Raw genomic sequence first — 21,702 nt, forward strand, 5'->3', positions numbered from 1 at the left:
TCTGTACATTGCTATCCAGCACTTTCTTTTACTCAGTTTAGCATTGTTATAAAACAAAATAACGCCACAGCAGTTCTTGTCCGAGCACCTCTGATGCTGAGGTCTCCTGGAGCCACAATTCATCTGAATTCCGTGTTAGTCCCAGCATGACCTTACAGCTGCAGGCAAGAATTGGTGCATTTTTCCTTTCCAGAAAGAATGAAAATAAAAAGGAATCATGTCTTTCTACCCTTTTGCAGCATTCTTTTAGGAAACTGTTGGAAATAAGCCCATAAATAAAAAGGTGCAATCCATGCTCCCTTGGGAGTGCTGTGTGGACTGGCAGGGAGCTAGTATGGTATTATGTATCTATGTTAGTATGGTATTATTTTCTTGTTTCCTCTGTATATGTTAGATATAATAATTGTCATTATTACTTCACACAAGTTCTTTGATCATAGGAACACTTAGTTGAGGGATCTTTTATCATCATTACTGTTATATTTGTATGTAACACTTTAAGTGTTAGAAGGCATTCTAAACAGAACAACAATAACGTCAAAAGTTACTAAAAAAGAAATTAGGAGGATATTGCAGAACAATGTGACCGCTTTTACACCTGGATCCTGTGTACAAGCGTCTGCAATTGCAGGAGAGTCCAGTTAGAAGATCAGTGGTCACTCATTGGATCTTTGGCTTTAGTGTGCCCTAAGAGGTTTATGGCTAATTTCTTATCTGAGCATCAACACTGAAGAAAAAAAGGGACTGGCAAAGGAAACATAAGGGCAAGGTATGTGAATTAACAAGAGAGGAGATACAGTGAGGGTGACTGCGCTTTCACGTAACACTGTTTCCGACTTTTCTCATTAGTGCTATTGCTGTTGTAAGAAAAAGGAGGAGAAGCTTGCTTTGTGTGGTTTGAAATGTCATGCAGGTAGTTCTCAAGCTGCAAACTATCAAATGTTTTGATATGTTTGCTAGGAGAGTCCAAATATTTTTAACTTGAGAATTTTCCTTTTGAGCCAGTCGAGCCTGAACATTGGAAAATCTCACTGCTGCAAGATTTAGTAGGAAAAATCTTGTCAGCAGGCTGATAAATGCTGGTGTTTCGTTTGGTTGCTTAGGGTCTTTTTAGAAAGATTTGAAGACTTAGCTTTGTTGCGTCATGCCCTGTTGGGGGGCAGTTTCTACACCTTGGGTAAAGGGCAGGGATGTTGTATGGTATATCCTGTGTGAAGAAGCTTCACTTAATTCCTTGCATGTAAGACCTAGAGCAGACAGAAATGCAGTAGATTCTGTGTCTACCTGCAAAATTTGCACTGGTGAAATAGCACTTCATGAAATACAGGTGGGGTATCTGGTTGTCTCTGGAAAAATTTGAATTTTAATACTTCACATGTGGGGAATGTGCAGGTACATTATCCTGTATTGGATTTCCTGCTTTAATCCTTCCAGGAGTTAACAACTTCTGCTCAAGCACAGCCACCTGCATTCCACAGAGGTTTATTCCAAGGGAGCTCAGTTGCCATCCTCCTTGCTACAGTCTCCTTAGGACTTCCCCAGAGATCTGAATTTCTGTTTGTGCTCAAAACATTCCTGTGCATCCCTTAGCCCGACCTGCCATCCCCAGTCCTTGCTGGAACTGCCCACTCTTAGGAATGTTCTGGCTGCTAGAAGATTTCAAGGGGTAGGGAATTTGCCATATCTTTTACCTGCAGATATGTTGTTTTCCAGCGATGTCTCTTGAACTTAACATTTTTTTAATAGATTAAAATCCATTTTGTTTTCAGTGAAAGCTGTCAGCAGACAAAATATAAGAAAATTAAACTTCTCTGCTGTAGGGGCTGAGAGACTTCCCCAACTGGGTTGGATAATTCTTACTAGTTAAGACCTAGAAATACCTCCTCTTGGCTCTTTTTTCTTAATAGGAATGCTAGTATTTTTCCCCATGTGTGTTTTATATGTGTATATATACATAAACCATCTGTAAAGCAGCAATGTGTTTATCATCAACCGTGAAAATACTGACCTGGAAAACACCATATGCATTGATATGGATATAAGGAAAACAAAAACCCCACAGCTGCTCCGCCTGCAGGGCTTTTCTGAATAGCAGAATGGATCAAAGGATGTTTTTATTTCCTTGTGAAGAGGAAAAATTCATCACTTTATAAATCACAGCAAAAACAAATCAAATCAATACCAGGAGCTTTTTAATAATAATAATGCATTTCTTATGGCTATCCTCAGTATAGGTCTCAGCAGTGGATGGTGCACACAGCTAATAAGAGTGAAATAAAACCTGTTTCTGACACTGGTTTTCATTTAGCAGTAAGGAATTAGCTGGAGTACCAAACTAACATCCCAAACACTGATGTGTTTAGAGTCTGTGAGCTAAATCTGTATTTTATAGCTTGAGTTCATCTGAACTGTGAAGTGGTATTGTAAAATGAATTTTTCCTTTCCTCAGAATTCAAGAACATGTTGAATAGTTTTACTATTTCATCTGTTGTGTGCTGTGGCTGGGTCATTAACGCACTCTGTCCAGTTGTTAGCAGCACCTCCTGAATGTCTTCTGTAGATCGTTGCGACTTGAACACCTTTTTTGATTGGTGAATAAAGGAGAAGCTCTCTCTCACCTTCTGTGGAATGCACTGGCTTCTGTACTGATGAATGTTACTGTTGGGTGCAGTCATTCATTTTAACTGTGTTGAGAGGCTTTCAAAGGCGTTATATGATCTTGCTATAAGCCAGCAAATTTGTACTGTATATCAAGAGACAAAAGTTAGTGCTGAGATCACTAAACAACACTTACTTTCAGTAGAGCTTTAAAAAACTCTGGCCTGTGAATTTTGTGATTAGAAGTAGATCATTAACAAGTCAGTGCATGACTAGGGAAGAGATCCAAGTGCTTCCTAAATTGGAGAAGTGTTGGCTGGGAACAACAGTGAGCAGTAAACAGGGTAGAAAAAGCTATGAGTAGTAGAGAAAAGGACTAACAAGAAAAGAAAGTATTTGTATTACCTCAGAAATAACTGAGTTGTGCAGTTGCTTGGTGCAGGCATGAAGTTATTAGCCAAGGAAAAAACATATCACAATATTTTATTGTCTCTTCCTTTAGTGCTAGGCCTCCAAGACTGAAACCAAATTTATATGTATATGGGTATTTATTTGTTTTCAGTTTCTCTTACTAACATTTCATGTCTAGACAAGTGCAACGGAGAAAGCTATTTCTTAATTATTTGGTAGCAGTAATTAATAATGTGAATTAATGTTGTGCTACCACTACGCTGACACTTTCTTATACATATATTGCATTGTACAGATATCCAAGGATGCTACCACAGTGTTTTTTGCTTAAAGTGTTACATTTTCTTTCCTTTTCTTTATTTTTCAGGTTGACTTTGAACAACTCCAGGAAAACTTGTGTCAGATGGAAAGGCGGTGCAAAGCATCATGGGATCACCTGAAGGCTATAGCAAAGCATGAAATGAAGCCAACTCTAAAGCAAAAAATGTCTGAGTTCCTTAAAGACTGTGCAGAAAGAATCATAATCCTGAAGATTGTTCATAGAAGAATAATTAACAGGTACAGAATTAGATTGGTGACAGCAATATCTTGATAATAAACGACTTGCTAAAATTATAAATTATGACATCATAAATATGCTTTTGCATAAGTGTTTCCAGCAAGTAATGTTACCAGGTCTTTCAACTCCAAAAGCTACCAGCTTTATGGTTGCTACAGTTTCTGTCCTTCCCTGAATACTTGTAAGTGGGGGTTGGCTTGCTGTCTGATAAACAAAATCAGGCTGTAGAAAAAAAGAAATTAAGTTCTAATGACAAATTTGTCCTATGCAGAGGTTGAAATGAGTCTTGTATAATGAATTTTTCTATATGCAGCACCACTCCTATTTGCAAGATCTACAACTGTGTGTTTTACACCTACACAGCAGAAGATTCTTCTCCTTAGAACTTGCTCTTGGGTTTAGTTTCTTCCAGTGGAGTTAACAGTCACTGTAGTGCCTTTAAATGTAGATACTCATGATACTTCTGCAATACACCTGAGCTTCTTATGTTCAGATTCACAAATATAGCTTTAAGTCATATGAGTAATTTATCTATGTACCTGCTTATTACTGAAATTTTGAGAGATTTTCCAACTTCTTAATAATTTCTAAATTGCTGTGGTCAAAATTAGGATCTGGATACCAAATGATCCCAAATTTCACAGAGTCACAGAATCATTAGGGTTGGAAGGAACCTCCAGAGATCGTCTAGTCCAACAGCCCTGCTAATGCAGGTTCACCTAAAGCATGTTACACAGGAATGTGTCCAGGCAGGTTTGGGATGTCTCCAGAAAGGGAGACTCCACAAACTCCCTGGGCAGCCTGTTCAGTGCTCCGACACCCTCACAGTAAAGAAGTTCTTCCTCAAATTCAGATGAAACTTCTGTGTTTCAGTTTGTGTCCATTGCCTCTTATCCTCTTGCTGGGCACAACTTGAAAGAGTCTGGCCCCATCCTCTTGACACCCACCCTTAACATGTTTGTGTGCATTGTTAAGATCTCCTCTCAGTCATCTCTTCTCCAGGCCCAGCTCTCTCAGCTTTTCCTCATAAGAAAGATTCTTCAGTCCCCTAATCCTCCTCATAGCCTTCCACTGGACCCTGCCCAGTAGTTTCTTTTCTCTTTTGAACTGGGAAGCCCAGAACTGGACACAGTTGGACATATTTGTGGATATATGCTAGAGAAGTTGATTCAGCTCCTCCTTTTATTTTCATCATGACTTAGTTTTCATGCCATAAGTAAGCAGAAATCCCAACTGCAGTGAAAAGGAAGTGAATTCACCAGTTTTCAGTTTTTACCATGCACATTGTACAAACAAGAAAAAAATTAACTGTCCTATTATGTCCTAAAGCTACTACTATAGTTCTCAAAAAATATGTCCATGTACTTGCATCTTTCTAGGCCTGGGAAGACATTTTGTTATCAGGGACGTAGATGCAGTTAAAAGGAATTCCCATACATTTTTAAACATTCAGTGCACTATTGTAAATCACGCAGTATAGAAGGAATAGTAAAAGTGGCAAATAGTGCGAAAGCTCTGAATTCCACAGAAGCAGTAAAACTGTGAATTGAGAGTATCCCAAACTAAAGTACTTAGTAGATAATATAATTTTATGGTCAGTTTTGTGAACCAGAAATTCTTTCCTTCTTGTGTTTTCTAGCCTGTAAATCTGCATTCTTCTTGTCTAGACTTTCCTCAACATCCTAACAGCCTCTTTGAAGTTGCTTAATACAAATAAATAGAATTGAAACTTAACAAATATTTTTTCTATAACTGAAATGAGATTGGTCGTTCATATGCCAAATTAGTCATGTAAAGTAGATGGAGTTCCATAAACATCTTAATCTCCTGCATCAGTCTGGGAAAGTGGACTGGGATGAAGTTATCATAGACTAGACTTTCATGGTTTTAATTATAAAACATACCAGTGTTATGCAAGGCATCCATGAAAATTCTGTAGCACAGAAGAAGTGATGGGAGCTAATAAAGTAATAAATGATTCACTGATTATTCATTTATTTTCCAGAAACCATCAATAAAGATTTTTTCCCTTTGCATTTATGAACTCATTGTTTTCCAGGTTTCACTCATTTTTGTTATTTATGGGCCATCCTCCCTATGCAATACGTGAAGTGAACATCAATAAATTCTGCAAAATTATCAGCGAATTTGCTCTGGAATACCGCACCACCAGGGAACGAGTTCTGCAGCAAAAACAGAAACGAGCAAACCACAGGGAAAGAAACAAGACCAGAGGGAAAATGATAACAGATGTAAGTGGCATAATACATCTCCCACAGCACAGGTTTTTAAAACGTTCTTTCACTGAATGTCATATATGAAGTGTTGTTATTCTTTTATTCTTAAAAGGTTCTGCTACTGTAAATAATGAACTCTGCTCTCTTAGAAGACAAAACTTTCAAGTCCTTGACTGTGTATATTTTTTGCTTCCTTATTAATTTGTAGAATGAGAACAAAATGAAATTAAGCATCCAAAAAGTGCACCTCTGTGTGTTGTACAGACAGTGGCCAAAATACCTGAAAGACCCCAGGAGCTGTGTGTACCTGATCAGCCAAGAATATGAAAAAGAAAAATAAAAGCATTTAGATTATAGCATTGTAGCCATTTAAGTGGCTACAACTGAATTAAATGGATTTTTTTCTCCATTTTTGAATACTCTAATATAATCCTTAATCTTAGTGTTTTATCTGTTTTTTTATATATGCGCATGCACCCACATAGCAATTTTCCTCTTAACTTTAAAGGACAGAACAGCCAATTTTATGGGAACAGACTACTTCGGGGTTCTGAAAGAACAGACAAATTTATGTTCACAGTAGATGTTACCTTGCAGACTTTTTTGATTGCATGCTGATAGAATAAATTAAACTAAGATTAGTTTTCTCAGAATAGTAAATTTTAACGTCCCCTTGATTTTTTTATCTTTTTTTTTTAAGTTGATGTAGTTTGACTCAATCCAAATAAAGTTTTAAGAAGTGCCAGTGCTTAATAAAAGTTTCCAGCTGTCTCAAAATCCAAATCTGGAGTCTCAATTAGATGTGAGTGGTTCATTGCACATGCAGCTACCCCTGCCTTTGGCATGAAAAGCTCTACACTGATTACAATTTTGTGGCTCAGGCTGTGGGGGTCAAAAAAATATATATGTGTTGAAATCGATATAAATTGAGATTGTATTTAGGTCATTGACTCAGGATTATTTATAGATCTTTCCTGGCAATATCCTCTTTAAATTTGGAAATCTGCCCTATCTAGAGAAAATATTAAACCTGTATTATTATCTCAGAAGATTTTCCTTTTGGTGTAGCCTTAGGTTAAGGAAGAAGCTCTTATTTTATGTGAAGGGTCTAATATAATCATACAAGTTTTCAAAACTACCAGTGGGGAACTGAGATCACTTTCTTCAATTACTTCTTGGTTTTCCTGACATATTCTAGAGGAACTAAAAGATAGCATTAAACCAAAGAGATTGGTAAATTAAAATTTTCATTTCCACAGATAGCTTCAATACTTATTAGTTTAAACCAGAAATATTAGTTTAAACAATACTGGGAGAGGGTTACAGTTTCCTACAGTATGATGTAGTGTTTCTGTATTACCTGTATGGAAGAACTGGTTGTGGCAGGACAGAAACCTTCTCTGTGTCCTGTTGCTGCAGGGAAGGTGAAGGGAAAAGGAAATCTGATCACTGCCATTTGAGTTCAGGAAGCAGAGAGAAGGGACCCTTTCAGGCCAGAAGGCTCGGGTTTGACAGCTAGTCAGTGAGGAGCAGATCCAGGCAAAGTGGCTGTGTTCTGAAAATGTAAGGAAGGAGACAGCTAGGCCTTCCCCAGGGAAAAAATACTATTGGAAGAAGTTGTCTTGTTCAGTCTTAAGATAGTGTTGAGATTTGAAAATAATTAGATGCCATCGGAAAGGTAGTGTTCCACCTCAAAATATCTTGCAGGTCCCCGGAAAGGCAGCTCCATGTTTTTTGCTACACATTCTTTAAAATTCCCCTCATGGAGATGTTCTTTAAGGGAATTATTCATGTGGCCATATGGTTATTTCAGGACTTCCTAAATCTTTAACTGTAGCCCAGCAATATGGTCTTGTTTACAGTTCATTTGATTGCAATGCATGGTAAAACAGAATTAAAATTGCATCAGACTATTTGTCACAGCTTCCTCTGTGAACTTCAAAGTTAGATCTACCTCAAAATAAGTTTCCAACACAGCAGGATGGAAGATATTTATGTGTGAAGAATGATGATACCAGGGAGTTTTATGTTGGCTGTGGTTTGTATCTGGTCTTGATTTTCTTAGTGTTTTATATTTGAAGGCATTGGAAAGCGAAGAGATATCAGTAATGCACTGACAGTATATTCAGCTAGTTGTAAAACACTTGTAGAAGAAACTTTAGATCTTGAGATTGGAAAGAAACTTAGTAGAAAGTAGATCTAATAAGATAAGAAGTAGTCCTGTGGAATTTTTATTTCTGCTTTTGGTAACTTAGAAGAATTGCATGGTTATTTGATATTTACTTCTCTGGCCTTTAGAAAGTTTCCTCAGGATCTCATTTTTATCACCTTATAGTATGTGGCTTTTAGGCAGAAGAAGAGGGATTTTAGCAAAAATGGGAAAGAATTAAGCCAGAACCATGCCAGTTCTTAACAAGAAGGCACATATCTCCTAAACTGTGGTCCCCCCTGCAGACTTGGAAGGCAGAGAGGTGCTGGCTGTTTGCGTGGAGAGACTCTGCTGGCTGCATGCATGGAGAACTTGCATCAGCTTTAGCAACTGCTCACATGGAGTAGGGCTGAGAAAGACAATGGGAATATTTCTAGTCTTTCAACCTTTGACCGCAGAGATCTTTATGTTTGTATGTTCTTTAATAGCTGAAATGGACGGAGCACTGTCAGTTTAAATCTTGGTGAATGTTGTCTGCAAAAGAGAGAAAGGTAGGGGGAATTAGGGGAAAAAAAGAGAACAGTGAGTTTCCACAGTTTCACAGGGAAAATTGCCTCTGCAACCTCATATCTGGCTTTGGCCAATGATAGCACTCACTTCAGGCACACTAAAATTAACAAGCAAGCAAAATAAGAAAAAATGCAATTATAGATATAAGTCTGAGCTTTTTAATGAATTTTAATAATAATGGGTAATATAAGCATCTGCATCCCAGATTTATGAAGCTCTGCTTTTTACGATACTTAAAAGAGTTTCACTTCCAAAATTGCTATGTAATATAAATAATATTTTGAAACAGCAAATCCACTGCATAGAAATGTTAGCCTAAAGGAAAAATAAGACGGAAGGAGGGAGATCTCAGATTATCCTGCAGTATCTAATATTGGATGACAGAAGAATCAAGCAGTCTTTTTTTCTTAGAATACACATCTTGTGCCTGTGAGTATTCACTATAGCAGTATTCTTTCAGCAATTTTGGTAATATTACAAACAGAGAGGAGCCCATTGCCCTAAACTAAGTCCACAGCAAAGCACTTTTAGCTCGATTAAATGGGCAGGAAGGCCAGCAGAAAAGAACTTTCTCTGTACAAATCTAGCTTGATATAAAGTAATATCATACACTTTTGTTTGGAGCACACTCTTTGTAATGTGTGTACTCTGCTGTTTCACCTTCCCTTGAGTGCCTTTTGCATATTGTTTAGCTTAATTTGCTCTCCTCCTGTCTTTTATTTATTATATTGATGTACATATGGATTAGAGTACAAGTATGTTCTTGCTTCCTATTATTCTCCCTTCTGTTCCTTGTTCATGCCAAAAAGTGAACAGTGGCCTTCTTCAGAAGAATTGTTTTATGGTGTGACTTCCTGGCACCTGGAAAGAAAAACAAATGGATCTTTTTAATATAAAGGGAACATACCTGCCAAGGTCCCTCAGCAAAACATCTGCCTGTGTTTCTGTCAGTGCCACTGTGTCCAAAGAAAAATAAGCATCTCACTCTTTGAATAAAACATACCCTTAAAAAGTAATGTTAATGTACTGTTCAGCACCCTTGCAGTTAATCTTCTTATGGAGATTGTGCTGAAACTAAGCTGAGGGCCAAAGTAAATCAGGCTTTCATTTTTAATGATGAATGTTTCTGGAACAGAATGTATCAAGCCCAGACAGAAATCATAGTTGAGATGAAGATAAGGTCAAAAAAATGTATTAGTAACACTGGGGAGGGGAATAGAATTGGTGGAATGTTTCTTCTAAAAAAACAAACAAAAGCCACAAATATAAAATGCATCGAATTTCTGGCCTCTGATTGTACTTCACAAGCAATGAAACTGAAAATTATGGAAACAAGGATCCCAGATACTTGGGAAACTCTGTTCTTGGGAACCTTCCATGTGGGGCATCTTATAACCCAGAAAAGAGTTCCCCAGGCATTTGGGAACACAGTTCTAAATATCTTCCTAATTCGCTGTAAATCCCCAAACATAAGAGCACTCCATATGTCACAATATTTTGATATGCCCATTGCATTATGTAGTGTAACTGTCAAGATAGTTTTACACGCCTGCTGTCACAGAGGGTGAAAGCCCTGAATGACAAAGGATAACTGCACCTCTCTCATTTCCAGGATCTGATACTGGGCAGCTACTGAAGAACTGTAAGCACTATTGAGAGACTACTCAGCATTTGATTTGAGTGTTCTGTTAAGCTGGAAGTTGAAAAGCCATGTCTTAAAATGGAATTAGAAGAAGTACTTAAGTGTAGAGAAAAGGAATTGCCAAGAAGCTGACCTCTGCACTGGGAGGAAGAGCAGCCAAGACCTCCCCGTGCTGAACAGACCTGAAAAAAGGAGACTGAATCCTTCCTAGTGCTCTCAATTCCCACAGGGCAGAAAGTGAGCAAGCAGCCTCATGACTCAAGGGAAAGAAATAGGATGGGTTAGGATAGTTTCAGTTCTTCATTTCTCTATAGGATGGTTTAGGGGAAATTTCAGTTCAGAACTTCTCTAAAAAAAATCAGCAATTTTTTATATACCCTACTGACAGTCACAGTCTGTTCTACATGCAGTTCACTAAGAAAACAAGCAAGCTGATTGTCTCAGGAATTAATTCCTTATACAATTTGTATTTTTATGGCCTGTTACAATTGCATAAACAACACCATGGTTACCTCTTACTCTGTCATGGTTTGACCATACTGTCTTTCCTAAATCTTCCTATTTGTCCTTCTCTACCCTGTCCTTTGTTTCCGGTGGCAGACTGATGAAGAAGAGGATGCTGAGGTATGGTTCTCTGAAAGAGCATGTCATTTCCGTGTCTCCCGTGTGCTGTGACACCTAATTTCTAACACAGATAATATGGACTGCTCAACTCCATCTGCTCGACTGCAACTAGGAACCATGATATTTTTCTCCTAGCTTTTAGGCTCAATCATAAGAATGCATTTTTACAGTCAGCTTTAACCATAAACATACCTGTTCTCTTGGATAAGGATATCCTGATCTGAGGCCTTAATAATTTTGTTTCCTCATTTCTTTTCCTTAATGTCTGTTTACAAAACTGCAAAGTATCCCCACTACCCAAAACAGTGGTCTGAATGTTATGGGGATCATTAGTTACCTCGGGCCACGGAATACCGTGGTATTTTCATACTCATCATTAAGCTGTGGAAGTCAAAATGGTGTTATTTTATAAGGTTTTCCAAAGCCTCAGGATATAAGGATGCAAAGCAAATTGTAATGGTTCTCCTTATTGTATGGATTGCAAATAAGATATGTCAGTCACCATAGAGGTGAGCCATGGAGTAGTTCATGCCTTTATCACTAATAGTTCCTGCAGGTGATATTGAAAATTAATAAAGGAGTGAATAAATAACTGAAGAACCATAGTGTGGCAGCTATATTCATAATAAAACAATGTACTGGTTTGAGGAGCATCTATTGTGCAATGCATTTTTTGTTCAGCATTATAGCTTTCCTCAATTTGCCAAACATAAACAATGTGGCTTAATGCTCACTGTGTCATAATGGCAGTAATTTTCTCAGGAGTCTGGGGTTTGGGCATTAATCTACAGCAACATATGAAAATTAAGGAAGTGAAATAAAGGGCTAGCTATAGAGCTTCTGCCCCAGTGATGATTTGAGCTATATAGCTTGGGGAGTAGGAAGAAAATTACATGAATTAGCCTGTTTATGCCAATATTTAACTAACCTGTGTGAATAGTAACTAACAGTTATGTGAAGGCTTTATACTTTGGGGTTTTTTTTCCTGAGATGGTATTGATTAGCTTTGCAACCCATTGTGCATAACAGAGTATTCTTAATGCAAAAATGGCATGCACTCTCATAGAAGTTTCTCTCTAATGTTTTTCTGTCTTTTAATTTCACGTATGAAGTTCTAGCACTTGCCTGCTTTCCGCATCAGAATGTTGCAAGATAATATTTTAAGAAGAAAACAAACTTCTCACTATCAACAAATAAATCTTACACTGGTATATTTATCTTAGTGCCTTGTAGGGATTATTGTTTTGCTACTCAGTTACCTTGCTATGCTACCTGGAAACGTCATAATGTTAAAATAGAATCACCCTGTCATTGTTTTCCAGATTAAGTAATTTTAATTTGTAGCCTTGACAGCCCCAGGGATTTGATCAAAGCTATGAATATAGGGCCCAGTCTTTTCTTCCAATTTACTGTTCTTAGACAGAAAGGCTCTGCAAGTTTGCATCCCTTCACCTGACTGGCTCAGTACCATCAAGAGAATAATTAATGTTGTTTATTATACAAAGAAAGAACAGAATGCAGCACACCTTCTTTCATCTGTGCTGAATTGGCCAGAGTGAGAAAGATTAAAACCAAAAAGAAAACATATTTCAGTTTCTGATGCTGGACTGATTGACTGAGAATTATTATCTGTTGATGCCTGTTTGCTATTGACAGAGGTGGTATTTTCTGCAGCCAGGACTGTATTTTAAACATGCTTCAGCCTTTCTTGTAGCTAAGAGCAGCTAACATCACAGGCCTTTATAGGCTGAGGCCGGAAAGGGAGAGCAGCCCAGCAGTGCAAGCTCTTCTCCTTAGAAAGTATCTGTTTCTGCTGTTTTCATCCGTTTCTAGATGGCTGCTGTCAGTGGAGCGGCTGCATCCAGGCGCTATGTGTGCCCAGCTAATGAAGCTGCTGTTGTTCACGTAGTCGTGGTGACAGTGAAATCACGGGGGGGCTGGGGAAGCAGAGGGCAGATTCCTAAATCTCTTGTAAGGTTTTGTTTGTTCTTCTAACTGCTGACTGCAATTTTTGTGTGTTGGCCATGAAATAATTTGGCTGGGTGATTTGCGACGGGGGATTTTTTCAGCGTTACTGGTAATGTATTTTAAGGTTACTTGTAGATATTTGCGTTTTAGAACAGTTTGGGAATTTTCTGTGCAGCAGTGCAGAGAGACAAGAGGAAAAGGTGTCTCTTCCTAGACCACTCTCCTCATTTTGCCTTGTTACTGAAAGGTGATTGAACAATAAAAAGTAATTCCTTATTCGTGTCAGGTCTCATGCTGTTCCCCTCAGTGTCATACCTGACCCCAAACTGGGTCCAGCTTGGGTGAAAGGTTTCAAAGCAAGTCTTGCTTGGTACCTTACACTGTCAGAAGGTCAAAATTCCAAAGCCTAAGCCAATACATCTGTTCTTCTTTTGATTGTATCTGCTCCCTGCTGTCACCTTGTTTCCAGTTTATATTTGCTCAGGGTGTATGCCCTGGGAGAGGAGCAACTGTTTTGGGAATAGATGCACTCCAAGCCTAGGGGGACACTTTTCTCCTTGTAAGTCACGATTACATCTCTGGCCTATTCTCCATGCTGTTTTCTGTTAAAACAACAAACCTGTTTTCCTCCCTCAGTCCGGCAAGTTCTCCAGCAGCTCACCCCCCTGCCAGAGCCAGGCCCAGGGGCTGCAGTATGCTGAAGACGCTGCAGAGCATGAGAACATGAAGGCCGTGCTGAAGACCTCCTCCATCAGTGGGGAAAGCACCACGACACTCGGAGTCCGCACTCGAAGCCGGGCCAGCCGAGGTAAGTGCCAGGAGTTTCCTTTGAACACGTTTCCTATGGCATGGTAGCAACATAGTGGCCCACATGTGTATCATGGCTGTCTTTCATAGCACTTGCAGCAGAAAGGGTCAATGGGGAAGGAAAAACACACCAGTGGTGTTTCCATGCTGAAAGTGGATATATGGGGCACAGGGATGTAGAAAGATTTGCTTGAAGTTTTAATGTGTATCACAGCCAAAGTGGTGCCTGGGGACATTAGGAGTCCATGACTGCAGAAATTCCCACCTCTCGCCCTGCTGTGAGCATGGCTGTCAGCTAATACCCCAGTATTTATTCCTGTTCTCATCATGGAAGCAAAATGGGGCATCCGAGAATCTGTGATATGGTTTTCATTTTCAGTAGAAGCAAAAGTAGAAAATGCCAATTCAAACTAAAGTGAAATGGCTTTGCCGCAATTTAGGAATGAGGGGAAGCAGAAAATGGGTAAGAAAATGAATCTTTTAATCACCTCCCCATTAAACTCTAGGGGTAGTGAATTAAGTGGAGACTAGGAGCATAAAAAGCTGAGGTGGATAGCCCTGCGTCTCTTTGCTGTCCTGGCTGGTGCCTCTTTCTCTGAGGTCCATAGTGCTCTACTGTTTCCAAGTGTCAGCATGGGTGATTGCTGAAAGCTGACAGGGAAGAAATTAAAACCTGAGCCAATCCACCGATTCCAACACCTGATACTCTGACATGAGCTCACTGGTACAACCATTCTTGGCAATGATATAGCCTTGGTTTTTGTCCAGGACATAATTTTGCTGGTACACCTCTTCATTTAAGCTGCCACTAAACCGCTTTCTTTATGCTAAATGATTTTACAGATAGTGGATTCACCAGTTTATTTTCCTTCATCTTCCCCTCACCTCCTCCCATACGTACGATACCAGAAGGATGGTTTTGTAGTGAAGGTGATGCAGCAAAACCCAAGTCTTCAGTTTTCTCTTCTGGTATTTCTTTTCCCTCACATTTGGATACCTTACATTTTCTTGATTTTTTTCTGGTACCACTGATACCACAACCAGACCATCCACCACTGAGTCCCTGTGTGTGTAATTTATTAAGGCTCAATCCTGTCTAATTTAGAGGTTTCACAGCCTCAGTTTAAGAAGCAAGTCAGCTACTTAAAGTACAGAGATGCAATAATTCAGACTGCACTGCAACATTCTGAATAGCTGAAATAATCCACTGAATGCTAACAGGCAGTGTGTCCTGATAATGAGAGTCAGCTTGTGTTCACCTGAAGAACAGCAGAGGCAGAGGATGGGTGAGCCAGACAGAAGCTTGTCACGAGCACTGTCATAACAGAACTGCTCTTGATGAGAGTCAGGAGCCAAGCAGGAGAGCAGAGTGCTAATAAAAGCTGTTGTTTATTGGTATCAGGGACCTGATATAGGCTGGCCTTGCAAATGAATTTTTAGCTGCTTGCAATTCTGCCACAGCCACTCTCCTGCAAAGCTCGCTGTCAGCGTTCACACTGCATACTAGCTTTCACATTAAAAAAAAACCCAAAAAGCACATGGAACAGTAGCCTGTAGTGGAGGAACCCAAAGATGTGCCTGTGGAGTGAGGAATGCCAGAGCCTTGGGTTTGGAGACATGGCTCACTTGTTTGTTTGTGGTTTTAACCAAAATTGCTTATTTAGCTTTTCAGCTTGCCAACGACTCTTGCTCTTCCGCTCGTAACAGAGCACACGCAGTTGTGCCAGGACACATACAGCTTTGTGATGAGAAGGTGAATTCTTCGTTGTGGAAAGGACAATGAGATATGTCAAAACATGCTTTTTGCCCTTTTCATGTCGTGTTTGCCATAGGCTGTGCGGTACAGATGCTCAGAAGCTGATTCTTTCTCTCTTTTGGTGCATAGGACTTGTCTTGCTGACTTGCATCAATCTCTAAGATGTGCCATGTGTGCTAGTCTTTCTGTAATAGGAGTGGAAGGAAACTTGGTCATACAGCACTAGCAAAACTTGGTTTATAGTCAGTCTCTGGCAGACCTTTGCCAGTATGGTGAAGAATAAGACTCTGAGGTGGAAGGGAATAGAAAATTGTAATTGCGTTTGAGCAATCTGTTCTCTGCTGATACAGCAGAAATTCTAGGGTATTATTTAGAAATGTTCTTCGTTAGGCAGAGTCTTCTCCTTTGGCAAATTTCAAGCAGCGATGACTGAGCTTCCTGCTGTAATTCCCCCAAAAACCCAATTGCAAAACCAAAGTGACGCAAAAGACTGTTTGCCTTCTTTTCCCTCAATTAATCTGCTGGACTTTTCCAGGCCGTATCGGTTCATGGAATGCTGGCAACGATGATTCACCTAATGCAACAGATGATGCAGCAGATGAGATCATGGATCGCATTGTTAAGTCTGCCACCCAAGTGCCAAGCCAGCGAGCGGTGCCTAGAGAGAGGAAGCGGTCACGAGCAAATAGAAAGTCATGTGAGTATACAGCTATTAAATTTCACAAAATAAGCAAATGTGCAAATATTTATGTGTATTCATGTAAGGACCAGGCCTTTAGTAGGCAGGCATATTGGTAGTTCATAGTAGCTTGAGTGTATACTTATGATTGGTGTGTATTCCTCTTACTGTTGCTTTAATTATGTTGTATGCAGTGGGTAACTCTGTCTTCTAGAGAACTTGAAATGTCCATAGCAGTAAAAGAAGAAGATTAGTTTATGGTGCTTTATAGCTGATGACAGTACTTAGTCGTGCCTAGAGAAGTCAGATCAGGACCTCAAATGGAGACACCTTAAAATACTTTAAGGTACTGTAAACTGGCATAAATATGATTAGTTGTATCTCTAGTAGAATTTATTCATAAAGCAAGAAGATATTTCACCTTTTAAAATCTTTCTCTGTCATGCTGTATACTATACTTCCACAGCCCTGGAAACAAAATATCCACCGCTGCTTGGCTGCAAAATGGTTATAAAGGAGCTTAACCATCACAGGGGGGAAAAGGTAGCATGTTTATAAGGCGGTCTTTCAGCAGTGTAGAGTGGCCACAGGGCTGAGCTGTGGTACACAAGTTTGAGCAATTTGATTTCACACTTTAGTAAATACAATGTTTAAGAGGTGATGGTCTTTCTGGTTGCTTTTTATTCCTTATGTTCAGAGACTACTGCCATTACTGTGAGAAGGATAAATATCCAAAGAACATAAGATTTTAGTATTTAATGTCATTCACTATATGTGGCTTTTTGACTGCCTTTCCATCCATCTTTTTAGCATTTCTGGGAAGTTAGGACAAAGAGGTGACAACAAAAGTGAGTGAAAAATCACACAGATTTTCCCTTTTTTGTGGAATTTTTGTAACATAGTGGGTGATCAAAAGCATTTGATGTAAGCAGTGATTGCTATAAACTAGTATGTGCTGACAGCATATTTACTTTGCCCAACATTCTAAGAAAGAAACTTGCATGTGACAAGAACAAAAGCAAAGTAGGCACTCCAGTTAGATAAGCCAGACTCCAAGCAAGGAAAATGAGCTGACACAGGATTGTCTGTCTTTCTGTCACACACTGTGCCGTACCTCTTTGTGGCATCACCTTCTGCTGCTACCCTCTTCCCCAGGGAGTTCTGGCATTCTGCATGGGCTGGCTACCCTAGTTGGCTTGTGCATATCAAATAAACCTCCTGTATCTTTGCCTATTACCATGGTTTATCCCATGCTAAAATATTTCCTCTGTTAGCAGTGCTACCTTCATGCACACACACCAAAAAGTCTTATTTCTGCTTTTTACCAGGTACCTTTTTCCCAAGGAACCACTTGCTGCAGAAAAAGAAACCAAACCAACCAACCAACCAAAAAAAAATATATTCTCAGAATAATGATAATAAAAATGATATATTTTTCCATGAATATGGTATATTTTTCCATGGAGCTGGCTTTTACATTCAGTAAAAACATTAATGGGGATTAAGCATTCAGTAAATGTTTAGGCTGGGACTGATTTCCATTGTAATTAATCATGACCTAACTATTCTATGAGTCTGTGACAGAAACCAGTTCTTTTGCTTGTTTGTTCTTCAAGATCTGGATGAGACTTTTAACTGGACTAAAAGGCGGTTTCAAAACAAACATAAAGTTCAGTAGTTTAGTGTCTCTTTCAGCTGGCGTGTGGTGAAAGGCAGTGTGAAAAGAGAGTATCTTGACTGAACTGTTTCACTCTGGTAGTCAGTATACCTAGGTAATGAATAAATGAAATAGTTTAGCTCTAAAATACACTCAGATGGACTGATAATGTGGCATCTTCAAGAAATTAACAGAGGCTGGCCTTTGTCAATGCATGATGCAAATTAAACAAGCAGATCTTCCAGGTAGAAATATAACACAGCTCCTCCATAAACCTGTTAGAAAGTCGATTTTTAGGCATAATTCAATTATATAGGTCAGCAGTTATTTATTATCTGCAGAGCAAAGAAAGCCGATTATCTGATGGGTTTGATTCACCACCTTCAATCTTCAGGCTCCCATACGCATCCTTTGGCTTTTGCTTTGAGTTTGGTAGTCAATCTATTCATGGACATCAAAGCACAACTCAGTTGAAAGGGATGATTTTCACTGTGTGTTATATTGCATGTGTCTCATTGCTTTCAGTGCAGAACTGGAAATCTTGTCAGTCTTACTTAGCATTTAGCAAAGATATTAGTGACCCTGACCTGAGGTACATGTTTAGAAACCCACAAGATTCATATGCAATTGCACTGTAAACGTTTTCTGTGGTTCAAGTAGAAGGTTCTCATGGGCAAAGGATATTTTTTTGGCATAATAAAAAAAAGACAGAAGTGAAGTAAGAAGGATGCTCAGGGCATTTATAACTAGGGGAAAACAGAAACAGAAATATGGAAAAGGTTAAGTTCAAGAAATAGTTGGGAAAATGTGACATTTTGACATGATCATTTGAACCATTTTACCTTTTGTAACTGTTGAGCAGCATGACTATCTGGTATGCAGAGAGCTTTGTTACATATTAATGACATAGAAGAGTTTGCACTCTCAGAGTAATCAGCAGAACTATAAATTGGGAAGAGAAATAAGGCAGTGAGTCATCCAACAAAAGGCAGATGGAAACATCCGTATCTGTTTGTTGAAGATATGAAGGGTCACTGATATATCCAGATATGACTGAAGTCAGTTGAGACCTAATAGGAAGGAATTTGCTCAGTGGGAGCTGAAATGGACTACAGAAAGCTAAGGTGGATGGCAGGTGCAAAACAACTGAGTTCCTGTGATGATCTGCAGGGAGAGAACTTAATTCTGTGCTAGACTTTTACACAGTGGAGGTTTTTAAGGATAAAATTTGACATTTAGAAGTACAATAACCAACTGGAAGTCATTACCTCAAGATGGGGGGTCAGTGCCCTGCCTACCAAAAGTACTGGAGTGGTGTTATATATGAGAAAACAATCTTACAGTTGTATTCGTTCATTAGAAGCCTCATCAGAAAGCCACAGGATTGAATTAGCCACAGAAACTGAAATGCTGTCACCCTTTGAGGTGGTGGTTCAAAGACAGTTTCAAGGCATGCTGCCATGGGAAGCTTCTGCTGTTTTGTTTCACTCTAATGTCCTTATTCTGTGTGTATACAACAGACCCCAGCCTCTGGAGATGTCAGTTCAGCATATTTTAAAATCATAAAATACAAATTAGGTTGAAAATACACTGTTTCTGTTCTTCAAGACTAAGGGCAGCTTTCTGTGAGAAAGGTTTTTATAACAGTATTTTATAGCATCGACTTAGAAAAAAAATAAAGAATAATATAATTAGGATTGTTTGGTTCTCCCATAAGGTTAGGATGACCTTCACAAATGATGCCATAATAAACAATGAGTGCAAAGGAAAATCTGGATAAGGAAGTTTTAAGAATCACTCTATTTGATAGTCCAAATTCTAGTTAATACAATTGCTGAAGTTAATGTTAGCAGTTTACAGAACAGGTTTGCAGGCATTGCACCAGTGGGAAAATATTATACTAGATACCACTGCGATTTCAAAAAAACAGCCAAGAAAAGAGGTTATTTAATACAGAGAGCTGAATTTAAAAATTTCAGATAACTACACCAAGGAAATAGCTCTTTAAAGATGGCTTGACTGTACAGCACTGTTTGCATCTGGTAGGGCTCAGGCATGACTAGTATTTGTTGGTGAGTAGCACAGTGGTGGTTGTATTGGATTTTGCTAGAGATACTACATGTGGATGTTGCAGAGTTAAGAGACTTGTTTTATTTCAGAATGTTTCTCTGTGTGTACTCTTATTTATCTTAGATTTTATTAACATTGAAAATCTGCTTTAGATGTGAGTTAGAGAAGTGTGGGATGAGTCCCTGCCCGTGGTAGGGAGGCTGAAACTAGGTGATCCTAAGGTCCTTTCCAATCCTGACTATTCTGTGACTGTATGAAATGGGTTTGGAGCAGGTAATAATTGAATAAGTATTTAATCCAATATTCAAGTGAGATGACTTGATCAAACTTATTTGTGATGTTTAAAAAAAGAGGAGAGACACGATTATGCCTTGTTCTTCTATTAGGCTTTGGAATCACATGGAATCACATCACTTAATAATATACCTTCTGAATGACCCTTGAGATATGGAAACATCTCATAAGGATTTATTGATGTATTTGCATAATGACTTGCAGGGAGTAAAAACTTTGTATAGTCATTAAGCAGAAATGGATCTGAGGCACCACCCAAGAAATCTGTCAGGCTCATATGAGTGCACTGTGGAGGAGATAGATAGGAACTGAGTTTGGATTACCTGAATCCTAGACAAATACGCTCAGGGCTGGTGGATTAAACTTAACAACAGAACATCCCGGATCGGGTATTTCATATGTAATTGCACCTTCAGTAAAAGTGAAATAGGAGTTAGCACACTGTCATCAGGTGCCAAAACGTGGGAAAGAGCTCTGCCAAAGGACCAGGAATGGAGACAAGCTTTCAACAAGTTTGGAGACAAGTTTTAGTAACATGTGCAGTTGATGTTTTGGAATAAACATGTTTGTAAGTAAACAAAATGCTACATGGGAGACTATTTGAATCCAAAGGTGTGTAATTTTTATTTGGCATTCATAGAGTGCTTTGGTTAACTTTTTCTTCTTCTTTCCTTTGTTTTTTTCATTCTTTTTCATTTTCATGTCTCTCCACTTACTTTTTCTGGCTATGAAAAGATGCAGAAGTGCCAAAATACCAGGAGAGAGACTGTTCCTCTGGTATTTATAGCCTGACTAAAAGCAGGAGTTAATGGAAATTATGCTTTTAAAAAAATAAAAGCTTTACATACAGAAAGTCTATATAAAATGCTTTAAAGGCAAGCAACTTCACTTAGAATTTGAGTAGCTCCTATCAGAAGTTAGAGGGAGCAATCTAGTTAATGATGCACATTTAGCAACAATTCTTTACATTTAGAAAAAGTAAATATATCGCAAATTATATTCACTATCAAAGTCTGTTTGTCCTCACAAACAAAGTACTGAGCCTTCAGAAGGTCAATACTCAGTTAATAAAAATCTGATTATTGAATGAAAACAGAGCGTGAGATAAAGCACTTAAAACTCTGGCAGCTGGAAGGTTATCTCCATTAGATGCCAAGATAGCTAATGTCTTTTGGATGTCTTTCAAGTAATACATTCTTTCATCCTTAGGATGGCAAGATCTTTGCAATAAAATGATGAAACTAAACTCCATGATCTCCAATATATGAAATAAAACCATAAATAAAAAATAGTCATAATAATGAATGAATAATAAATACAGTTGATCACAGTGATCTGTAGAAATTGATGTACCTGATCAGGGTGAGGCCTGGGAAGTCCCGTATCTCATCTGTGCCATATGCCAGCATCAGCAGCTGTAGGAGAATCACAGAAGAGGTAGGATAAGTTGAGTAGACTATAGGTCTCGTCATGCATTTTAATAGTTGTAATTCAGTGCATCTATTTGAAGCAGAAGGCTGAATAGCTAGTTCCATGTTTTCAGTTTTGTCAATTGTAAGATGACATATAATTGTGGTTATTGATATTAATACCATTTCTAAGTAGGTATGTATTTAAGTGTTCCGTTTCTACTTTACAATGTTACATTACATTGTTACATGTTGCAATGTTGTATTTTATA

General features: G+C 38.6%; 1 protein-coding gene across 3 annotated transcripts in view; it reads left to right on the forward strand.

Annotated features, from left to right (window-relative positions):
- The window catches only part of FHOD3 (formin homology 2 domain containing 3), a gene marked incomplete at both ends in the record, with an annotated part of 373,934 nt that overhangs the window by 343,928 nt on the left and 8,304 nt on the right, over positions 1-21,702 (forward strand). For 2 of the 3 annotated variants that reach the window (XM_080639441.1, XM_080639442.1), the window contains 5 exons: positions 3,377-3,567; positions 5,628-5,820; positions 10,767-10,790; positions 13,395-13,566; positions 15,857-16,018. In XM_080639441.1, the coding sequence (XP_080495567.1) occupies positions 3,377-3,567; positions 5,628-5,820; positions 10,767-10,790; positions 13,395-13,566; positions 15,857-16,018 (742 nt within the window). The remainder of the gene's footprint in view (positions 1-3,376; positions 3,568-5,627; positions 5,821-10,766; positions 10,791-13,394; positions 13,567-15,856; positions 16,019-21,702) is intronic. The other variant, XM_080639443.1, reaches the window with a different exon arrangement.

This window comes from Psittacula echo (genome assembly GCF_963264785.1).
Source record: "Psittacula echo genome assembly, chromosome: 2".
Classification (NCBI taxonomy): Eukaryota; Metazoa; Chordata; class Aves; order Psittaciformes; family Psittacidae; genus Psittacula; species Psittacula echo.